The sequence below is a fragment of the Meriones unguiculatus genome, assembly GCF_030254825.1.
Source record: "Meriones unguiculatus strain TT.TT164.6M chromosome Y unlocalized genomic scaffold, Bangor_MerUng_6.1 ChrY_unordered_Scaffold_32, whole genome shotgun sequence".
Lineage (NCBI taxonomy): Eukaryota > Metazoa > Chordata > Mammalia > Rodentia > Muridae > Meriones > Meriones unguiculatus.
The window spans coordinates 5,942,031-5,959,213 of NW_026843711.1; the positions used below are offsets into that span (position 1 = coordinate 5,942,031).

At 42.3% G+C, this 17,183-nt stretch overlaps 1 protein-coding gene across 1 annotated transcript in view; it reads left to right on the plus strand.

Annotated features, from left to right (window-relative positions):
• The first annotated feature begins 4,309 nt into the window (after positions 1-4,309).
• LOC110544316 (activity-dependent neuroprotector homeobox protein 2-like) overlaps positions 4,310-17,183 on the plus strand; it is a 219,711-nt gene continuing 206,837 nt past the window's right edge. The window contains 4 exon segments of the mRNA XM_060376838.1: positions 4,310-4,691; positions 4,694-5,223; positions 5,293-5,857; positions 5,924-6,253. Of these exon segments, the coding sequence (XP_060232821.1) occupies positions 4,310-4,691; positions 4,694-5,223; positions 5,293-5,857; positions 5,924-6,253 (1,807 nt within the window).

Here is a 17,183-nt window from a genome sequence, read left to right on the forward strand (position 1 = left end):
CTGTGCCTCCTGGCTATGTGAACCCTCAGCTGTAATTGCCACAGGAAGCTGGGGACACCTTAATAGTGATGATTACATTGTGATAACTAATACATCTAAGATTGATATTAACTCCTGGAAATCACATTATTATTTGACAAATGCCTATGACAGGCTAAGATGGTGCTAGAGCTGGCAACAGCTGCAGATCCCCTTTTTAGATCTGTCTTTCTAAAGGAAAAGAAAAATCACTTCTCTGGCATAGGGGCCTGACTTGGGGCCTACACCTATACTACTGGTGTGCCAAGAATGGTCCAGAAGTTATCATTTACCTCACCCTAAGGAAAGAATCAGTTATTCCACTTGTAGCTATTGGACTCAATCCTGTCCTCTCCCAACCCACATAGATAGAACCCAGGAAAAAAGGATTATCCCACACCGACAGAGCCTAAAGAAACTGTCCCTGCCTCCCAGAGTCCTTCCTTTGCTGATAAGCCTATCCCTTCCTTATTTGAAGATGGGTTTGATACATGCTATATTATTTTAGACTTTGTTAATCATAACTTTTTAGCCTTCATTCATACATTCTTGAGCTTACTGAGTCTTGTTGGTTTTGTTATGATGCTGCCCCTCCCCTTTATGAAGGCATTGCTGAGGAAATCTACTCCTCTGACCATTCTAAATGCAGAGGGTCACAACCAGCTGAAGCTAGATTGACACTGCCTTCTGTTTCTGGCCTTGGGTTATGCATGGGCAATAGTAATCCTCAGACACAGACATCTTTGTAATGGAAACATTACACAGTCAAGCCACTTTACCAATTATATCCTCCCATGCTACAATAGCTGATGGAATAGCAGTGATGGCCTTACTCCCTGTATATGCACACCCCTCACCTCAAAAGCAATACTACAACATTCTGTGGCATTGTCCAATCAATTCCCCACATAACTTATTATTCTTGGGAAGATTTTGCCAGTTTTGGGATACCTTTAATGACCATGCATTGCAAAGAACAAAAATAGAGGCCATAATTGCTGTTACACTAACTGTGCTCCTTGAACTCTGAGCAGAGCTGCTTGTGCTGGGACAGTTATCACCTCTTCATTCTCTCCAATAAGCATTACTTAGACCCTTGCCTGAAAACTGAGAAGGATGTTGAGAGATTGGAGAATGGCATTACCAATTGGAGAAATCCCTCCTCTCACTGTCTGAAGTTGTCCTACAAATTGAACAGGACTAGACTTGCTTGTCTTCCAGCAATGGAGTTGCTTTGCTGCTCTTAAGGGAAGAGTGCTGCTTTATACTGGGATTACAAGGCACAGCATGGCTAAGGTTTGGGAAGGCTTAGAAGAGAGAAAGAGATAGAGAGAACAAGAGGAAAGTTGGTTTCATAATTGGTTTTCAATGTCTCCCTGGATCACCAATCTCCTTCCTTCAATTGTGGGACCCATTGGGGGTTTCCTTCTCCTCATATCTATTGGCCCATGGGACATTAAAAGACTTAACTAGCTGTATAAAACAGCAAATTGATTCCCTGGCATCCAAACCCTTACAAGTTCATTATCACAGACTTGGTTTGGCTGACAGAGGCTTAGATGAGCCCCAGGGAAACTGCTGAGAGTCTATCTCAAGGGTCTTGACTGCCTGCATTTGGCTCTCATGAGATAATCATAAAACTCAGATAAATGCTTGCCTGATGTAGCTTGGGTACCTGTAAGGGGTACAAGATGAGGTAGGGCAGGGGTAGGGCCCAATTGCCAGTTTCTGAGTCCTCTGAGAATCAAACCTGATTGCATTGAAGTTGATGTCTGATTACCCCTATACACAACCTGCTGGGGATGCCCTCAGGTATTGATGGGGTCTACTTCTCCTCCCCAAAAAGATACCCCAAAAGGCTATAAAGTGCTTTTGGAGGATCAGGTCAATACTTCCCCCTCTGTTTAATGCCCACCATATGTTGGGGGCTGTATGAAGGCCCCAAGGAAAGTCTGCTCTGGGAAAGTGCACAAGGGACTTTCCCACAAAATTATCACCCCCCAGGACATGGTCCTGAGAAGAGTCACAATGTGTTCCTTTGACAGACTTATTGCAACTGCCAACAGGCTTATCTGATCTACTTCACCTCCCCTCTGAAGCCTCTGGTATTTTCCCACCACTTGTGGTGTTCTCTCCATCCCTGAAACCCCCTGTCCTCCAAACCTATAAAAAGCCTAAACTGTTTCAATAAAGTTGAGACCTCAACAAGAATAATTGCTGCCTGGTCTCCATTTGTTCTCTTGCCCATTCTTATTTTACAGGTAGGTGTCCTCCTCGATCACTCCAACTGAAAGTCCCAGCTGGTCAGAGGCAACCATCTGCAAAAGACCTTATGAGGTCAAAGCCTACCTACTAGACTCTTAAATTGTTTAAAAGGGAGTAGATGCTGGGATACAAGTCTATTTACTAAAGCCAAAGCCAATTATTGAGCCAAAGCCATTTAGTGGAGCCAATGCCCATTATCGGAAAGTTACCAACAGCCACACTAGGACCCTAGGTCATGGGTGATAGATTTATGTGAGAACATCTGCTAGTCAGTCTTGGAACATCCTTGAGATATCTTAAGGAAACATTCTTGAGGTAACTTGCAGGAGGTTCCTCAAACCATAAAACACCTTTGCTATCTTCTGCAGCAGTAAATTAGCCTTCCCCCTTTTCCCGCCTTCTCTTATATAGTTGTGTAAAAATTTCAAATAAAGGAGGCTTTGACCAGACAAATAGACTTAGGTTCCCCCTTGTGTCTCTCTGTCCTACCCATTCTTTCCCCACACACATACCGGGCCCCCCATTTTGAAAACTTTGAATTCCCACAACTCCGGACACAGACATGTATTACCACACTCACTCTGAGCTCTTTGAGTCTCCTTTGTCATAAAGGTCATTCTTCTGTAAGGGGTAGCAGCAGCAGTTATATGTTGCTGCTCCTCCCCCATCTCAACCAGGCCCTATTGGGTCCTCAGGGACCCATTTCCTACCCTAGCATGGAAATCCTTGGGTAAACTAACTAGTGCAATCTTCTCCTTCTAGAACCTTGTCAAACAGAAACCCTCAACGCTGTAGCCTTTTGTTTCCTTCTTCCTTCAGTCTTGAACTGACATTTAGTGGATGCCTAGTATGACTCAGGATGTGGAGCCACGAAAGTGGATGAGGTCTGTATCTCACTTTTGGAGAGATATGACAGGAGACAGGACAACACTGACAGGCAGCATGAGATCAGTGCCTGGATGAAGGGTGGGCAAAACGGGAAAAGGCGAGGCCGGGGAGGACCCTCAACCACTCTCATGCCATTGGCTGCCTTGTGCAAATATGCATATGAAAAAAAACGTCACTTCCTATATACGCTATTTGGAAGGTGTTCAGGAGCTGTCTTCTAGAGCCCCGGGAAGGCGTGTGGGTGGTGAGCCGCGCCAAGTAGCAGGCAGAGGAGAGGCCTGAGGGCCTCCCAGTGTAAGTGATTTCTTGGGTCTCTGGCGATAGAAGGTTGGTGTGAGACTGGAGGAGGCGGGGAAGGACGAGGACCTACTGTGACTGGAGGCCACAGGGGAAGCTGAGATGTCAGGCCACTGTGTGACTAGAGGACAGGAGAGGACGATGGAGGGCTGTGGAGAGATGTGTGTGAATGGAGGCCAGGGAAGGACAGTGGAGGGCTGTGGAGGGCTGTGTGTCACCAGAGGCCAGGGGAGGAATGTGGAGGCATGTGGGTGACCTGAGGCTCGGGGAGGACTGTGGAGGACTATGACTGCAGGCCTGTGTTTAATGGAGGACAGGGGAGGACTGTTTGTGACTGGAGCAGGGCTGTGTGTGACCTGATTCCTGGGGAGGTCTGTTGAGGGCTGTGGCGTCCACTGTGTGAATGAAGGACAGGGGATTACTGCAGAGTTCTGGGTGGGATCAGGGGCCAGGGGAGGAATGAGGAGGGCTGTGGTGGCTCTAGGGTGACAGGAGGAAAAGGAATGACTGTGGAGGGCTGTGATGGCAGGCCTGTGTGTGATGGAGGACAGGGGAGGAATGTGTCTCTAGGCCCAGGTGTGACTCGAGGACTGGGAAGGACTGTGGCTGGAGGCTCTGGTGTGAAGTGAAGCCACAGGGGAAGGCCTGTGATGCAAGGCCTGTGTGTGACTAAAAGCCTGGGAAGGACTGCAGCAGGGGTGGCAGTGTGTGACTGAGCTGGGGGTGGGGAGTGGAATGAAGGGCTGAAGACATGGCCAGCTGAGGTTGAAGGAGGCAGGTACGGGCTGAGAGCTGTGTCTTAAGCAAATGCTCTCTTATTGCAGGGCAGAACATTTTAAAAATGTTTCAAGTGCCTGTGGAAAATCAGGACAAAGTCAGAAGTATGCAGCCATGGGTAAAGAGGATGCTTCTGAAGACTGGACTTGACAAAAGCAAAGAATTGCTGAAGGTCCTTAAAGGCTTTGACCCAAGTGACTCATACTTTTATAATACATCTTGGCCAGATGTTGCTCCAGGGGAATTTTTCAGAAAGCAAAGGAGATACAGAAGCAAGCCATACTGCTGTAGCCTGTGCGAATACTCAGCAGATGTGCTTACTTCTCTGAAAAATCATTTGCATCATTGCCATGAAGATGAGGCTGACCAAGAGTTGCATATCCAGTGTCCAGATTGCTCATTTGTTTCATGGCCTGATGTGGTGAGCAAACAATTCCAGTTGTTCCATAGGCTGCTGTGAAAGTTCACAGCTCCAAGGAGAAGGTTCTGGGCAATGGGAAGCCACTGAAGGGTTGTATAAGACATTTCACATGTTTAAAATGTAACTTTTCCAACACTTCCTTCTGAAGCATGAAGAAGCATGTGCTGATCACCCATTTTCACTCTTTACTTAATGCCTATGTTGGCTTTCACACTAAGGAAGACCAGAAACAGTTAACAGCCAGTGATATTCTTTCTGTGGCAAGCACTCTACCACCTGAAAGATACTTTTGTAAAAAGTGTAGTACCAGGATGGGCAGCCAGGATGATCTGATGGCCCATATTTTGACATCAGATATACACAAGGATTTGGAGAATAAGTTGAAGTCTGTAATTTCAGAAGACAAAAAGAGGCTGGGGCTTCGGAAGCAAATGCCCACTGTTGCAAAGGCAGGCTTGTCCAGACCGCCAAACAGCAGGGCTGCACACACAGCTGCTCCAGCCAAGCCCCCTCAGTCTCACTTTGTCTTGACAGAGAAGACCCCAAGTCCAGCCATGGTACAGCCAGTGACCTTGGCCCAACCTGTGAGCTCCACCAATGTACAGCCACCAAAGGTGATCCCAGGCTCTTCCTGGAGCCTCACCAATTCTCATTTTGATACTGCCCAGTCCCACATGGCTTTTAGCCCTCTACCTGTGGGCCAGACCAACCTCACACTGAGGCCTTCATCTCCCTCAACTGACCTTTACTCAGGCAAGGCTTCACCTAATAAGCCTGTAGACCTTCCTGCACTATATGTAAGCCAGCCACTTGGGCCTGTGAATAAATCTGTTGGAGTGAGCAATCAATCAGTGAGTCAAGACATCCAGCCTGGGATTTTACCACTCACACAGCCCATGGGGTATACAAGTCGACCAGCGGGACCTGCAGTCAGATCAGTGGGGCTTACAAGTAGGCCAGTGGAGCCCACAAGTGGATTGGTCAGGCCAGGTTCTCTGACTTCTGGCTATTCAAACAACCCTGGGATTCTACAGAGCATGCCATCAGGAACGATTTCCATGGGTGAGCTGGTCTTATTGGCAGGCCTTCCTGGCGGTCAGATGACCTCTGCTTCTATGATTTCTGCACAAAGTACAGCTTCTGGGGTTGTTCCCACTGGTCAAGCAGTCCAGTCCACAGTTCCCCATATAGGTCAGAAAGTCTCCTCATAGGTTCTTACCTCTTGTCAGACAATGTCTGATAGGGTTTTCCCTACAGGTCAAGTGGTATCTTCTGGGTTGCTACCCTCTCAAACTGTGGTGGTCACAGATGTCATTGTGAACCAGGTTGAGAGCACTGGTATTCCTCTGCTTAGTCAGTCTGTTAACTCACGTCAATCTGTTGGGCCTGGTATGCTTCAGCTCAGTAAGAATGTTGGCACTAGCATCCTGCCGGAGAGCCAGTTAGTAAGAGCTGACACTTCACAGAACACCCTGTTCCTCAAGTCAGGCTCTGTTTTCAGTAATCTGCTTCCAACAGGCTCACAGGTCAATGGGAACCCCCTTTACATGCTAGACCCCATGCCCGTCACTCTGCCAATTCCTCAGGGCTCTACCATCATGACTGTTTCATTCCAGGTGTCCACCCAATTCCTACCCCTCAGTGTGGGTATGCTGATTTCCAGTGCTCCAGCCAGCTTTCTTCCTCCCAGGGGCTGCTAAGCAATGCAGGCCAGAACATATTTGTTCAGATCTCCTCACCTTAGATGGATATGAATCTGGTTGCCACCCAGGCCAAGCAGTGGAAAATCTGCCCAGTGTGCCATGTGTTCCTCCCATCCAGTGTCTACCAGGCTCACATGGAAGGGGCTCACAGACAAAGTGAGTTCAACTCCAGTGAGAAACTTGAACCAGTAAAGCTGGCTGTGCATGCACCATTTCTGAAGTGGACAAGAGATAGGGCCATGCATTGCCTCTCCTGCAAATGCCTAGTCTCAGAGGAGGAGCTAATGTACACTTGCTCACACATGGCTTGGTGTGCCTCTATTGCCCATTTACTTTCCACAGCATTCAGGGTCTCTTGGAGCACAGCAAAATTAAACACCTGAGGAGGAAGAACCTATTGTTGGATTATCTTAACAGGGGCTTCCAGTTGAGCCTAGATGCTGATGGCAACCTGTTGTTCCCCCATCTTGATTTCATCATCACTCTGCCAAGAGAGGAGATTGGAGAACAGGAGGTCCACCTGGCTATCCTCTCAGGCACATATTCCACATCTCTTGGGCCCTTGTATGTTAAGATGTGGTCTCAGGCTAAGCTTGTAACTCAGCTCAGAAAAGGAGAGCTGACCTGACCCCTCTGTTTGACATTTATGTTAGCCAATGCCTACATGTTACACTTGAAGGTTAGACACCATATTATGTCCATGGCCTATACAGTACTTAGTTTTCCAACCTTTAAGTGTGTCCACTGTGGTGGGATCTACCCTGGAAGCTTGACTGTGGAGGCTATCACTCTTCATTTGTTGCATTGTGCACATGCACCCAAAGACAGCTCAGACCTGCCAGTTTGGTCCAGTTTTGTTGAGAAGAGTAAACTGCAGTTTTCCAGTGAGGAAAAGGTTACTGATTCTACCTGTCCCTTCAAAAGAAAATGGCCAGATGGCCATCAGGATCCAGAAGACCAGAGGAGGGATGAGAAAGGTCCCTTGTGTGTACTGGGTAATGAAGCATCAGATCTGGAAGAAGGGACTAGTGCTGTGACTTTGAAGAGACAAAGGAATGAAAGCACAACTAAGGAACTTGAGGCCAGTAATGATTTACTCCAGATCCTAGCATTAGATCCTACCAAATGCAAAGACTACTCCTCTCAGGAAAACAGGCATTTTCTTAGAGATTATTTCCAAAGAAACCATATCCTAGCAGAAAAGAAGTTGAATTGTTATCTTTCTTCTTGAAGATGGAAAAATTATTGTGAGTTTGTTTTTTGTAACAAGGAGATATATTTGCTTGAAGGCAAGAGAAGACCACAGACCCTCAATACTTCTAGGTTTTGATATGTTTGAACTTAAAAATGTTAAACACAGACTGAACTTTGTATATGAACCAGAAAAGTCCTAGGCAGTAGTTTGTGCTGATTTTGATGCCACCTTTGCTCTCTTGTGTTGGTTTCTGCAGCTTTTCTGGATTTGCAAGGGCTTAGAATACTTAGGTTAAGAAGTAAAAGCTAATCCAGTGCACTGCTTGATTTAGTTGTGTCTTTTAGCAGTTACTTCTAAGTTTTTTTTTTTTTCCAAATCATGAGAATGAAGTTTGATATTTCATATATCCCTTATTCTTAGTATTGTCCATGTTAAATGATAAGAAGAAGTCTATAAATACTTGTCTTTTCACTTTAGGGAATTTCTCTTATTTGTAAATGTTTAGGTGAAAGTAACAGCATCTTCTTGAGTGTTAGTTGATGCAGCCAGGACACAGCAGTGCTGAGAGATGGGAGCACTCTCATGTGTATGGCCTTCTAATAACACATTTTTGAAATTAACTTCTGTTAGTATTTGATTACCATATTATGAATTTGATTTAGGTTTTCAGGGTTGTTTTGAAAACTGTGTCTGAAAACACAACTCATATACCTATGGCCTATACAGTACTAAATGTTTTTATTATTATTATTATTATTATTATTATTAAAATATTCCCATCTCTGGAACTGGTATATAACTCATAATAAGTTCTTTAATAAGTTTTGTATTTGTAAAGACTGGAATGCACTCCTTTTTGGACTTCATAGGACATGCAAAGCGTGGGTTTCTAGTATGAGTTACTTACACATGGCTTGTGCCTGTTTTTCAGAGGAATAGGCAGAGTAACAGCCATGGGGTTCCACATATAAATGGGCTTCCCATTACATGCAGATCTTTAATCTTCAGTAAAAGATAAGACAATTTTTAAAATAGTCATTTAGTAGACACAAAACTTCATCATACTGGAACTACTGATAAGCAGTTTGGAGGAAATCACCATGGTCACATCTATGGCATTTCTGCCCTTGTGTGTGGAACCTATTGAAATGTAGTACAAGATTCAATCTTAATGGTGAAATGGGTTAGACAGGGAAGTCTTTCTTCCTAATTTGAGTATCTTACTACATGTGTTAGAATCGAGAAGGTGGGATTACCTCTGGCCCAGGTATCCATTTGAGGGACTGCTAAGGAATCTGTTTATTACTGGTCTGTAGATGCCAAGATTGCACAGTAATGCAGATCAGCCAGCTCAGGTCAGAATCATTTTTTTCCAACAGAACAAACTACATCTGATCATGAGGCTGTGCTCATGAAGAAGGAATACACAGAGGAAATTATACTACTGGTTTTTATTCTGAATAAGGTGGTGATTGTGTCTTTTCCCTGTTGGCTGAAGTCTGACCTCCATCTTACACATTTGGCTAATTTGAATGGAATTGGTGCACAGGAAAATGGAGGAAGGAGAAAGGAAACACTGCCTCACGATATTAAGTTTCTAGAACAGGAATAGGACCTTTTGAATAAACGAAAGTTTGACTTGAGATGGGGAGGAATTATAACATTTGCAAATCTTATAAGATGAGGAAGACAACAATATAATTCGTAAGTACAAGTTTTATCTTATTTGATAGAAAAGACTCATGTTCAATATTTCTCTCATTTCATTTAAAATACTCTTCTTTTTCTATCTTGGAATAAGAATTAGCAATTGGGGCTATTAATGGTTGATTCAACCATTAATTACAATTTAGTATAAAACTAGAGTTTATTAACTAAAGCAATTTTAGTTTTTCAAACAAAACTGCAAGAGAATCCACTCCCAGTTTTCATCCAACTTTTTCAAATGTCAGCATCTTATATATTGTGTGCCATATCACCCAAAGAGGAAAGTAACATTGAATTATAATGGTTGAAAATTGTCTTAATATGTTGTTGGTCTAGAATTTCACAGACCCCCTCCTTTTTTCTTATTTATTTTGCCTTAAACTCTTTCAGTGCCAGATAGATTCAGCCTAATATCCTGTGTTAGACTTCTACTACAAAGAATTAATTGTTATGTTTATTTCATTACCATGGTTCAAAATGAGCTCCTTCTTTCTAAGGCTATTTCTTTGACCAGGAGATTAAATTACCTCCATTGGGATTATTGCCCTTTGATGTGTAAAGGAGGAACTTGTTTCCTACAGGTAAAGCACCCACAGAATGGGTATCCATAAAGCAGTATAGTGTTGCTAGATGGATTTTCCTTTGTTTTTTTGTTTGTTTGTTTGTTTGTTTTCAGAAACAGGGCTTCTCTGTACAGCCTTGGCTAGTTCAGATTGCTGGGATTACAAGCCTGTGCCACCATAGCTCAGCTGTTACATGGATTTTTTTTTTAACTGTAACATTAGTATGTAGTTTCTGTAACATGCATTAAGGCAGTTTTGAATCTGTTTTGACTCTTGGTAAACTCTTGTCAATTTTGAGATCTTGTCTGGCTTTTTTGTTGTTACTGTTATTATCTCTCTTCAGAGTGTCTGCTGTTGCTGTGAATTAAAATTGATTTTACCACTGCCAAAAAATAAAAATAAAGTTTATTGTGGAACACAGTCTTAGAAATTTATTTTACATGGTGAGTGAGGCCAATTTTGTATTACAAAGGCAGAGTCGAATAGTGATAGAGATCAGTGGACCTGGAAATTTAATATTTGCTTTCTGGTTTCTGTACAGATTTTTTCCCAGCATGTAGATTAGAGGAAGGCAGAAACATTTCTGAGTTTTTGGAAACATTCTCCTCTAGATCACTTTCTCATCCTTACTAGCCTCATACTTACATTATTCTCGTATCTGTTAAATATTTTATTTACTGAACTTAACCCTGTACTCAGATGTTCCATATAATCTCTCCTAATATCTCTTAACTCACAACAGCTCCATTTGATCCTGATACATCTGCAAGTGACCTTGTAGATGCTGTGAAGAAAGTGGCTAAAGGAGACCTTTATCCCTTTCACCCCAGGCTGGATATACTTCTTTACAATAGTCCTCTATTTTCTCCTGTTCCTTTCTATTGATGCTCTGTAGTCCCCTGCTGCTACTTCTAGTTCATTTTGTTGAAACAACCCTGGCAATGGTACTAGTCATGGTCATTCTAAATAAACTCTATGCCCACTTTCTCTCACTGACCTAGTTTTTTTTTTCTCCCTATATCTCAACCTTGCCAGAAAAACCACATGGTTTTATGCTGTTACCAAATGATCTCTTAACTCTCTATTTTCCAAGTCTCTTCAAAAATGCAGACAGCAGTCAGGGGTGGTGACTCATACCTTATTCCCAGTACTCAGGAGATATGGCAAGCCTAGTTTACAAAGTGAGTTACAGGACAGCCAAGGGCTGTTACACAGAAAAACACTTTTGTGGGGAGGTTTGGAGGAGGGAAGAAGACAGACAGCAATAGCATGATTGAAAGCAGCCCATCAATTCAAGACTCTCCCATTGCCCTATGACCTTTTCATTGGGCCCCAAATTTCCCCCCATGACAAAGAGTCTCTTCAGCTACAAAACAGCTACAGAGTCCCTTCCCTACATTTTTATATCCTCTCAGAGTTAGGAAAGATGGTTTCCTGCTAAAAGATTACACTTCCCTCTTTCCCTTGTGGCCAGACCAAGCAGCTGCAGAAACAAGGGACTATGATGTGCTAATAGTTTCCATCCACACAAAGGTCTGCATTTGCTCATTTGTACCCTTTGGGCATCCATACAAGTGGCTGATGAGATGGCACTGTGCCATGAACAAATCTTGTCCTATCTGTTTTAGCTATTTTATCTCAATTTGACAAGCTAAAGTCATGTGAGGAGGTGCCTCCTCTCAATTAAGAAAATGCCTCCATAAGATCAGGTTGTAGTACTGCCTTTGGGGCATTTTCTTATTTAGTGATGGATGGGGCAGTGCTCAGCCCATCTGTGGTTGTGCCATTTCTGGGCTGGTGGATCTTTATTCTATTAGGTAGCAGACTGAGCAAGCCATATGAAGCAAGACAGAAAGAAGCAACTCTCCATGGCCTCTGCATCAGCTCTTGTGTTTGTTTAGGTTCTCACTCTGTTTCAGAGTTCCTGTTATGACTTCCTCTGATAAGATGAACAGGGATAGGGAAGCTTATGCCAAATAAGCCATTTCCTCTCCACATGGCTCTTTGATTATGGTGTTTATCACAGCAATAGAAAGTGTATTTATGATACAACCTAAATGCTAGATCTACAGTTTCGTTAACAGTAAAACATAGGTTAAAGGGGGTGGGATGGGAAACTTCAGGTTCCATATGCATCACAGATAGGAGAGCTGTGAGGACATGGTCTGCTAGACCTTGAAGGCTTAATATTCATGTCACAACAAAATACACATTTAGGTAGCCCTGAACTTTGAAACAGCAACCTCTTCTTTTCAAGTTTTTAACTCCTGATGGGTACAAAGCAAGCCAAGTAATGTGGGATGGACTTCACCTCCACTCACCCTTTGACCAAGTGCCTTTATGCAGCACACAGCCCACATACCTATACATAATGATTCTAACCATGGGGGCATGATGCCAGTTGACATAAGATTTTATGCAGGAACAGTACAGTCCAGTGGCTAACAAAACAACAATCATGAACTTAGTCCACTGAATTATTTTTGAGTGTTGCCTCATCTGTGACAGGAGGATGATATAGCACTCACTCACATTTTTTGCATTATAAGAAACACAAGGAACACCAGGTGGGGGTGTGATATTTGGAATCTAATGGACCTTCAGAAGTTCCAATTATCATACATAGGGCAAGGAATTTGTTCTGAAGCCTCCAGGACAGAGTCACTAAAGAATAGCAGGAAATAGGCATCATGTATAGAATGGATAGTGGTCAATGCCAAGTACATTCTAAACAGAATTTCCCATGGGATTTCAAAGCAAGAAGGGAATCAAGCCAGCATTTATTGAAGGCCCTTTAATGGCAAGCCTTGAAGTAGAGGGTGTTATTTAATCTTCACAAAGAAAGATAAATGAAGCTTGGAGGGATTAGATGACTTCCACAAGATTATTCAGCTAGTGAAGAACTCAAACTCTATCATTTTAACATCCTTTGTAGATATGGACTGTGTGGGAAGGACACTGAAGTGTTGGGACTCTCTATTCCATGGTGATAAGCTCAGAGTAAGAGGTGGGTTGAGGTGCCATCTTACTAAGGAAGCCCTGTCTATTCAAAAGATGTAAGAAGGGAGAAGATGTGAGTGTGTGTATTTTGTGTTCACTGAGCCTGGATTTCAGTATTTCATCTAGACTGGCTGGCTAAAGATCATTTTGTTTCTTCTCCCCTGTGCTGGGGTTACAGATCCAGGAAACTGTAACCAGATTTTTATGGGGACACTAACAGTCTGAATTCAGATCTGAATTCAGTCTGAATTCAGTGTGACAAGCAATTTACCTACTGAGCCATCTCCACAGTCCAATTTTATGTTCTTTTAATCATATTTTATAGGCATTTTAGTACTCTGGAAAGCAATACTAGAGAGAAAATTGTGGTAAGCAGTGTCACTTGGCAATATGTGGTATCATAATTTCCCATAAAATCTAAATTTCTTGCTTAACACTGCTGTGAGAAAAGTATCTGGATAATGCAGGAGGATTGGAGACCTCCAAACATCCACAATTTTGAACGGAAATTGTCCAGTTATGGTTTTTAAAAATTGAGGATGTAAATGCCAAATGAGAACAATTTATTGGAAATACAAGGAAATAATTCTCTCCCTAGACTTACACCTCCTGAATGTTTCTTGTGTGCTGAAAATTTCTTCTAAAATGAAGATCCTAACATAGTAACTGGAACTCATGAGTTAGCTGACAACCCATTTTCCATGTTTTTCTTCTTTTTCATGCCTATGAGTACTTTTGAATTGGGACTCAGGTGAAAAGTGAAAATCTTATGGGAGTTTTCTTAGTTTTCTTTCTATTAGATTTTTCTATTCTTCTTCTTTCTTAGGATACCTTAGCACAGGGAGGGGAGTGAATAATGATAACCAATGTCTTTCTCCCTTATTCTTGATTTTTGATTTGTGCCTCTTAAGATGTTTCCATGTACAAGAGAGAGAATATGCAGGAGGCAACATGAAACAGAGGCCCTGCTGCCAGAGAGGTGTGGTGAATTAGAGAGCAGTGTCTGATTGAAGGGAGAGAGCATCATGAGATTCTAGCAAAGATAGTGAAGCACAGTGAGCCTCATTTAATATTAGTGCTAAGCATTATGTATTTGACCAAAATGCACTCTAAAGGAAGACATCACAGAGGGGAAGCAACTCTGCCAGGAGGGAGGGGGCATCTTTACCTTGTTGATGATGTGTATTATTCCATTTGTTGCTGCATTGTCACAGTCCACACTGGATGCCCCCCAATTGTGATATTTTGCAAGTTCAAACTCACTGGGTAAGTGAGTGCACTTGATTTTGTATTTCCTCTGAGTTTTCTGCCTTTTGACCATCCGTATCCATGTAGTTTTGAGCCATTAAATACTTTAAATTGTAACCCACTAGACATTACAAACCAATAGACAATCATATTCTACATAAGGGGTATTCTCTGACTGTCAGTCTTTTCCACTCTTTTGCAGAGGAATTTTCATTCAAAACATGGCTTCTCTGGCAGGAGATCACATCCAAACACCACCTACGCTGGAATACAAACAGCATTTTTAATCCAGGAGACAGAGGCAAGCAAATTTGAGTTGAAGGCCAAGTAGCAAATAAAGAAAAGCTTAGGTCCAGGTGAGGTGATACATTTATTGTTTAATCCCAAACAATGAAAGGAACTGTAGTTTGTAGAAAAAAGCACCCACTTTTGAAAATGATGTCTAATTGAGTGACAGAAACATTGATGATTAGAGAAAGATTTGACAGAAGAGGATATGCCCAACTCTCATGAGAAGAGAGGAAAGGGAAGTTCCTTAGAGAAAAGAGAGAGAGAGAAATAGAAGAGAGAGGAGAGAGAGACATGACAGGAGAAAGTTTTACTGGGACAGTGATAGTTAGGTTTCAGAGAGAGAACAAGCTAGACTGAGGTGAAGAAGGAATGAGCCAGATAATGAGAAGAAAAAGCAGATTGCTGGAGTTAGTCTGAGGTCAAGCAGAGCAATTCAGGGGCTGAGAAAGAAGCCAGATAGAATCAGTCAGCAGGGAGAGGAGTTTGAGCCAGAACACTTGAGTTGAACCACCCAGGCCAGATCTCAGAAAGAACAAGAAAGGGGGAGCTTATTTAAGTCTCAGAGGTTGACAGCCTTCCATGTCTAGGTTAGCAGAAGGAGTCACTGAGCCTTCTAGTCAACAATTGAAACAATTGAATAAATTTTCTGTTTACACAGTCTCTTTGATTTTATTAAAAAAATGTAGAGGGAATTCACACCAAGCACTATTCAGAGAAGATTCCTTTAGATCAGTAACATGGAAATCAATAAGCCAAGGTGGCATTCTGGAACATCTCTGTCCTTCACTACCCTCCCTGGGAATTATTTCTTGCCAATACCTATCTTGGCCTGCCAGAGGCCTTCAGCACTATGAGGATATCAACTCTTGTTAGAGCCCCCTCATTTGTGATACCTTTTACAGAGATCTCTGCAAACCAATAAAGACAGTGACTATTTACCATTCAAGAGAAACTGAGCTCCATTTTTTTCTTTTTTTGGTTTCCTTTTTTCCCTTATTAGGACCTCTGTTTGCAATTTCTTTTTGATCTTACAAAAAAAGGACATTTGCTAAAACCTGCACAATGTACAAAGGCTGTGGTATCACATGTCATCTGTCACATCGTCTTTTTTTTAAATGGGATATTTTATTGTGTTAGACACAGGAATGACCTTGAGAAACACTTGTGTTTGATGGTTAACCTCTGTAGGCCAGGATCTTCTTGGATTTATTTTGAGACTGACTTGTAGCATGCCAGGGTAGATGTTAATGTTTGGAAGAAAATTGAAGGTTTGAAATGCCAATGAATTTACAAAGCACATTATATGAGTACACAAAGTCATGCTGTAAATTAAGAAATTTAATAAGGATAATTACCTCCTGTGAGCAGTGTGGTGTTTCAGTGCTATTTTATACAGTATGCAGTGGTCTAATTAGGAAACTTAAGCTCTCTGTCATCCTCATCCTTTATTTCTTCCTGGATGACAATGTTCCAATCCTCTGTTCCAGCTATTTGGTTGCTTTACATGGGAGCTCTGGAGATTACATGTGGGACTCCACACAAGTGCTCACAGAGATCCACTTGACTCTGTTTTCTCCAGGGCTGAGGTTAAAGTCTTTTTTCACAGTGCCCTATTGTACTCCAAATTTGTATTTAAACAATTCAGAAAATAACATGAGTGTCCCTGGAATTTCCAAAGATTTGTAAGATATCCATGAAAGCACATGTAAGTTATCACAAGTATCTGCTGTGTAGGCTCAGCTCACTATATTCTTTTTCCAGTGCTCATAGCTGGGATGCTTTGAGCCATTGCTGCCTAAGGAGTCATTGTGACAGTAGTTGCTTGCTAGAACCCTTGCATATTCGTACCTTGTCAACTCATAGAAAGACTTTTAACACCCAACCAATCATAGGCATGAAGCCAGACTTATCCCTTGAAGTGGCATGGGAGTCCTTGACAGACTGTAGGAAACTGGTAAGAGACAACCAGGTTCTCTGGAGCTCTACACTCCTGTGGACATTGCCCTTGCTCTGTCACCAAGATACCTGTGTCTGCAGAGTTGGCACTCACCATAGGCTTGTAGTTTAGCCAACTTACATGTCATCCTGTTACTGGTGATGGATCCACTGGTAGGTTTGTGTCACTACACACCAGAATATAGTGTGTGGAATTGAATATGTTCACACTTTCCAGGTCATGTCAGGAGGAGCTTGCTGGTCTACATTTTGGATTACTGCTTCAGAGAGCTAATACTTTTCTTTTTCCTTTTTTCATTTTCTTTTTCATATAATATATATTTTAAAGATTCCTTTATTTTATGCATATGAGTGATTTGCTTTCAGGCCCACCAGAGAGGGAGTTAGATTGCAATACAGACAGCTGGGAGCCACCATGTTGTTGCTTGGAATTGAACTCTGGAAGAGCAGCCAGAGCTCTTAACTATTGAGCCTTCTCTAATGCCCAATACAATATAATTTGTTCATGTTTTCCTGTTCCCTTAAATCCTCCCAGATCCTTCCCCCCTTCCTTCCCCACATAACATTATGTTCTTTCTTTCTTAAATACATAGATGCACACGAATGAAAATCAAAACAAACAAAAAGGCAGTAAGACAAATAAAATAAAGAGCAAAGAGCAAAAAAAAAAAAAAAAAATCCCACAAAGCCTGAAATACAACAATCGGATTCATTTTGTGCTTACCATGAACTCCCAGTCATGAGGCCAGCCCTGGAGTATGGTTAATATACACAGTGACATTCCATTGGATAAATGTAATTTTCCCTTTTGTAATACCAAGTCTCAATGACCTCTGGAATCACCATAGAACAAG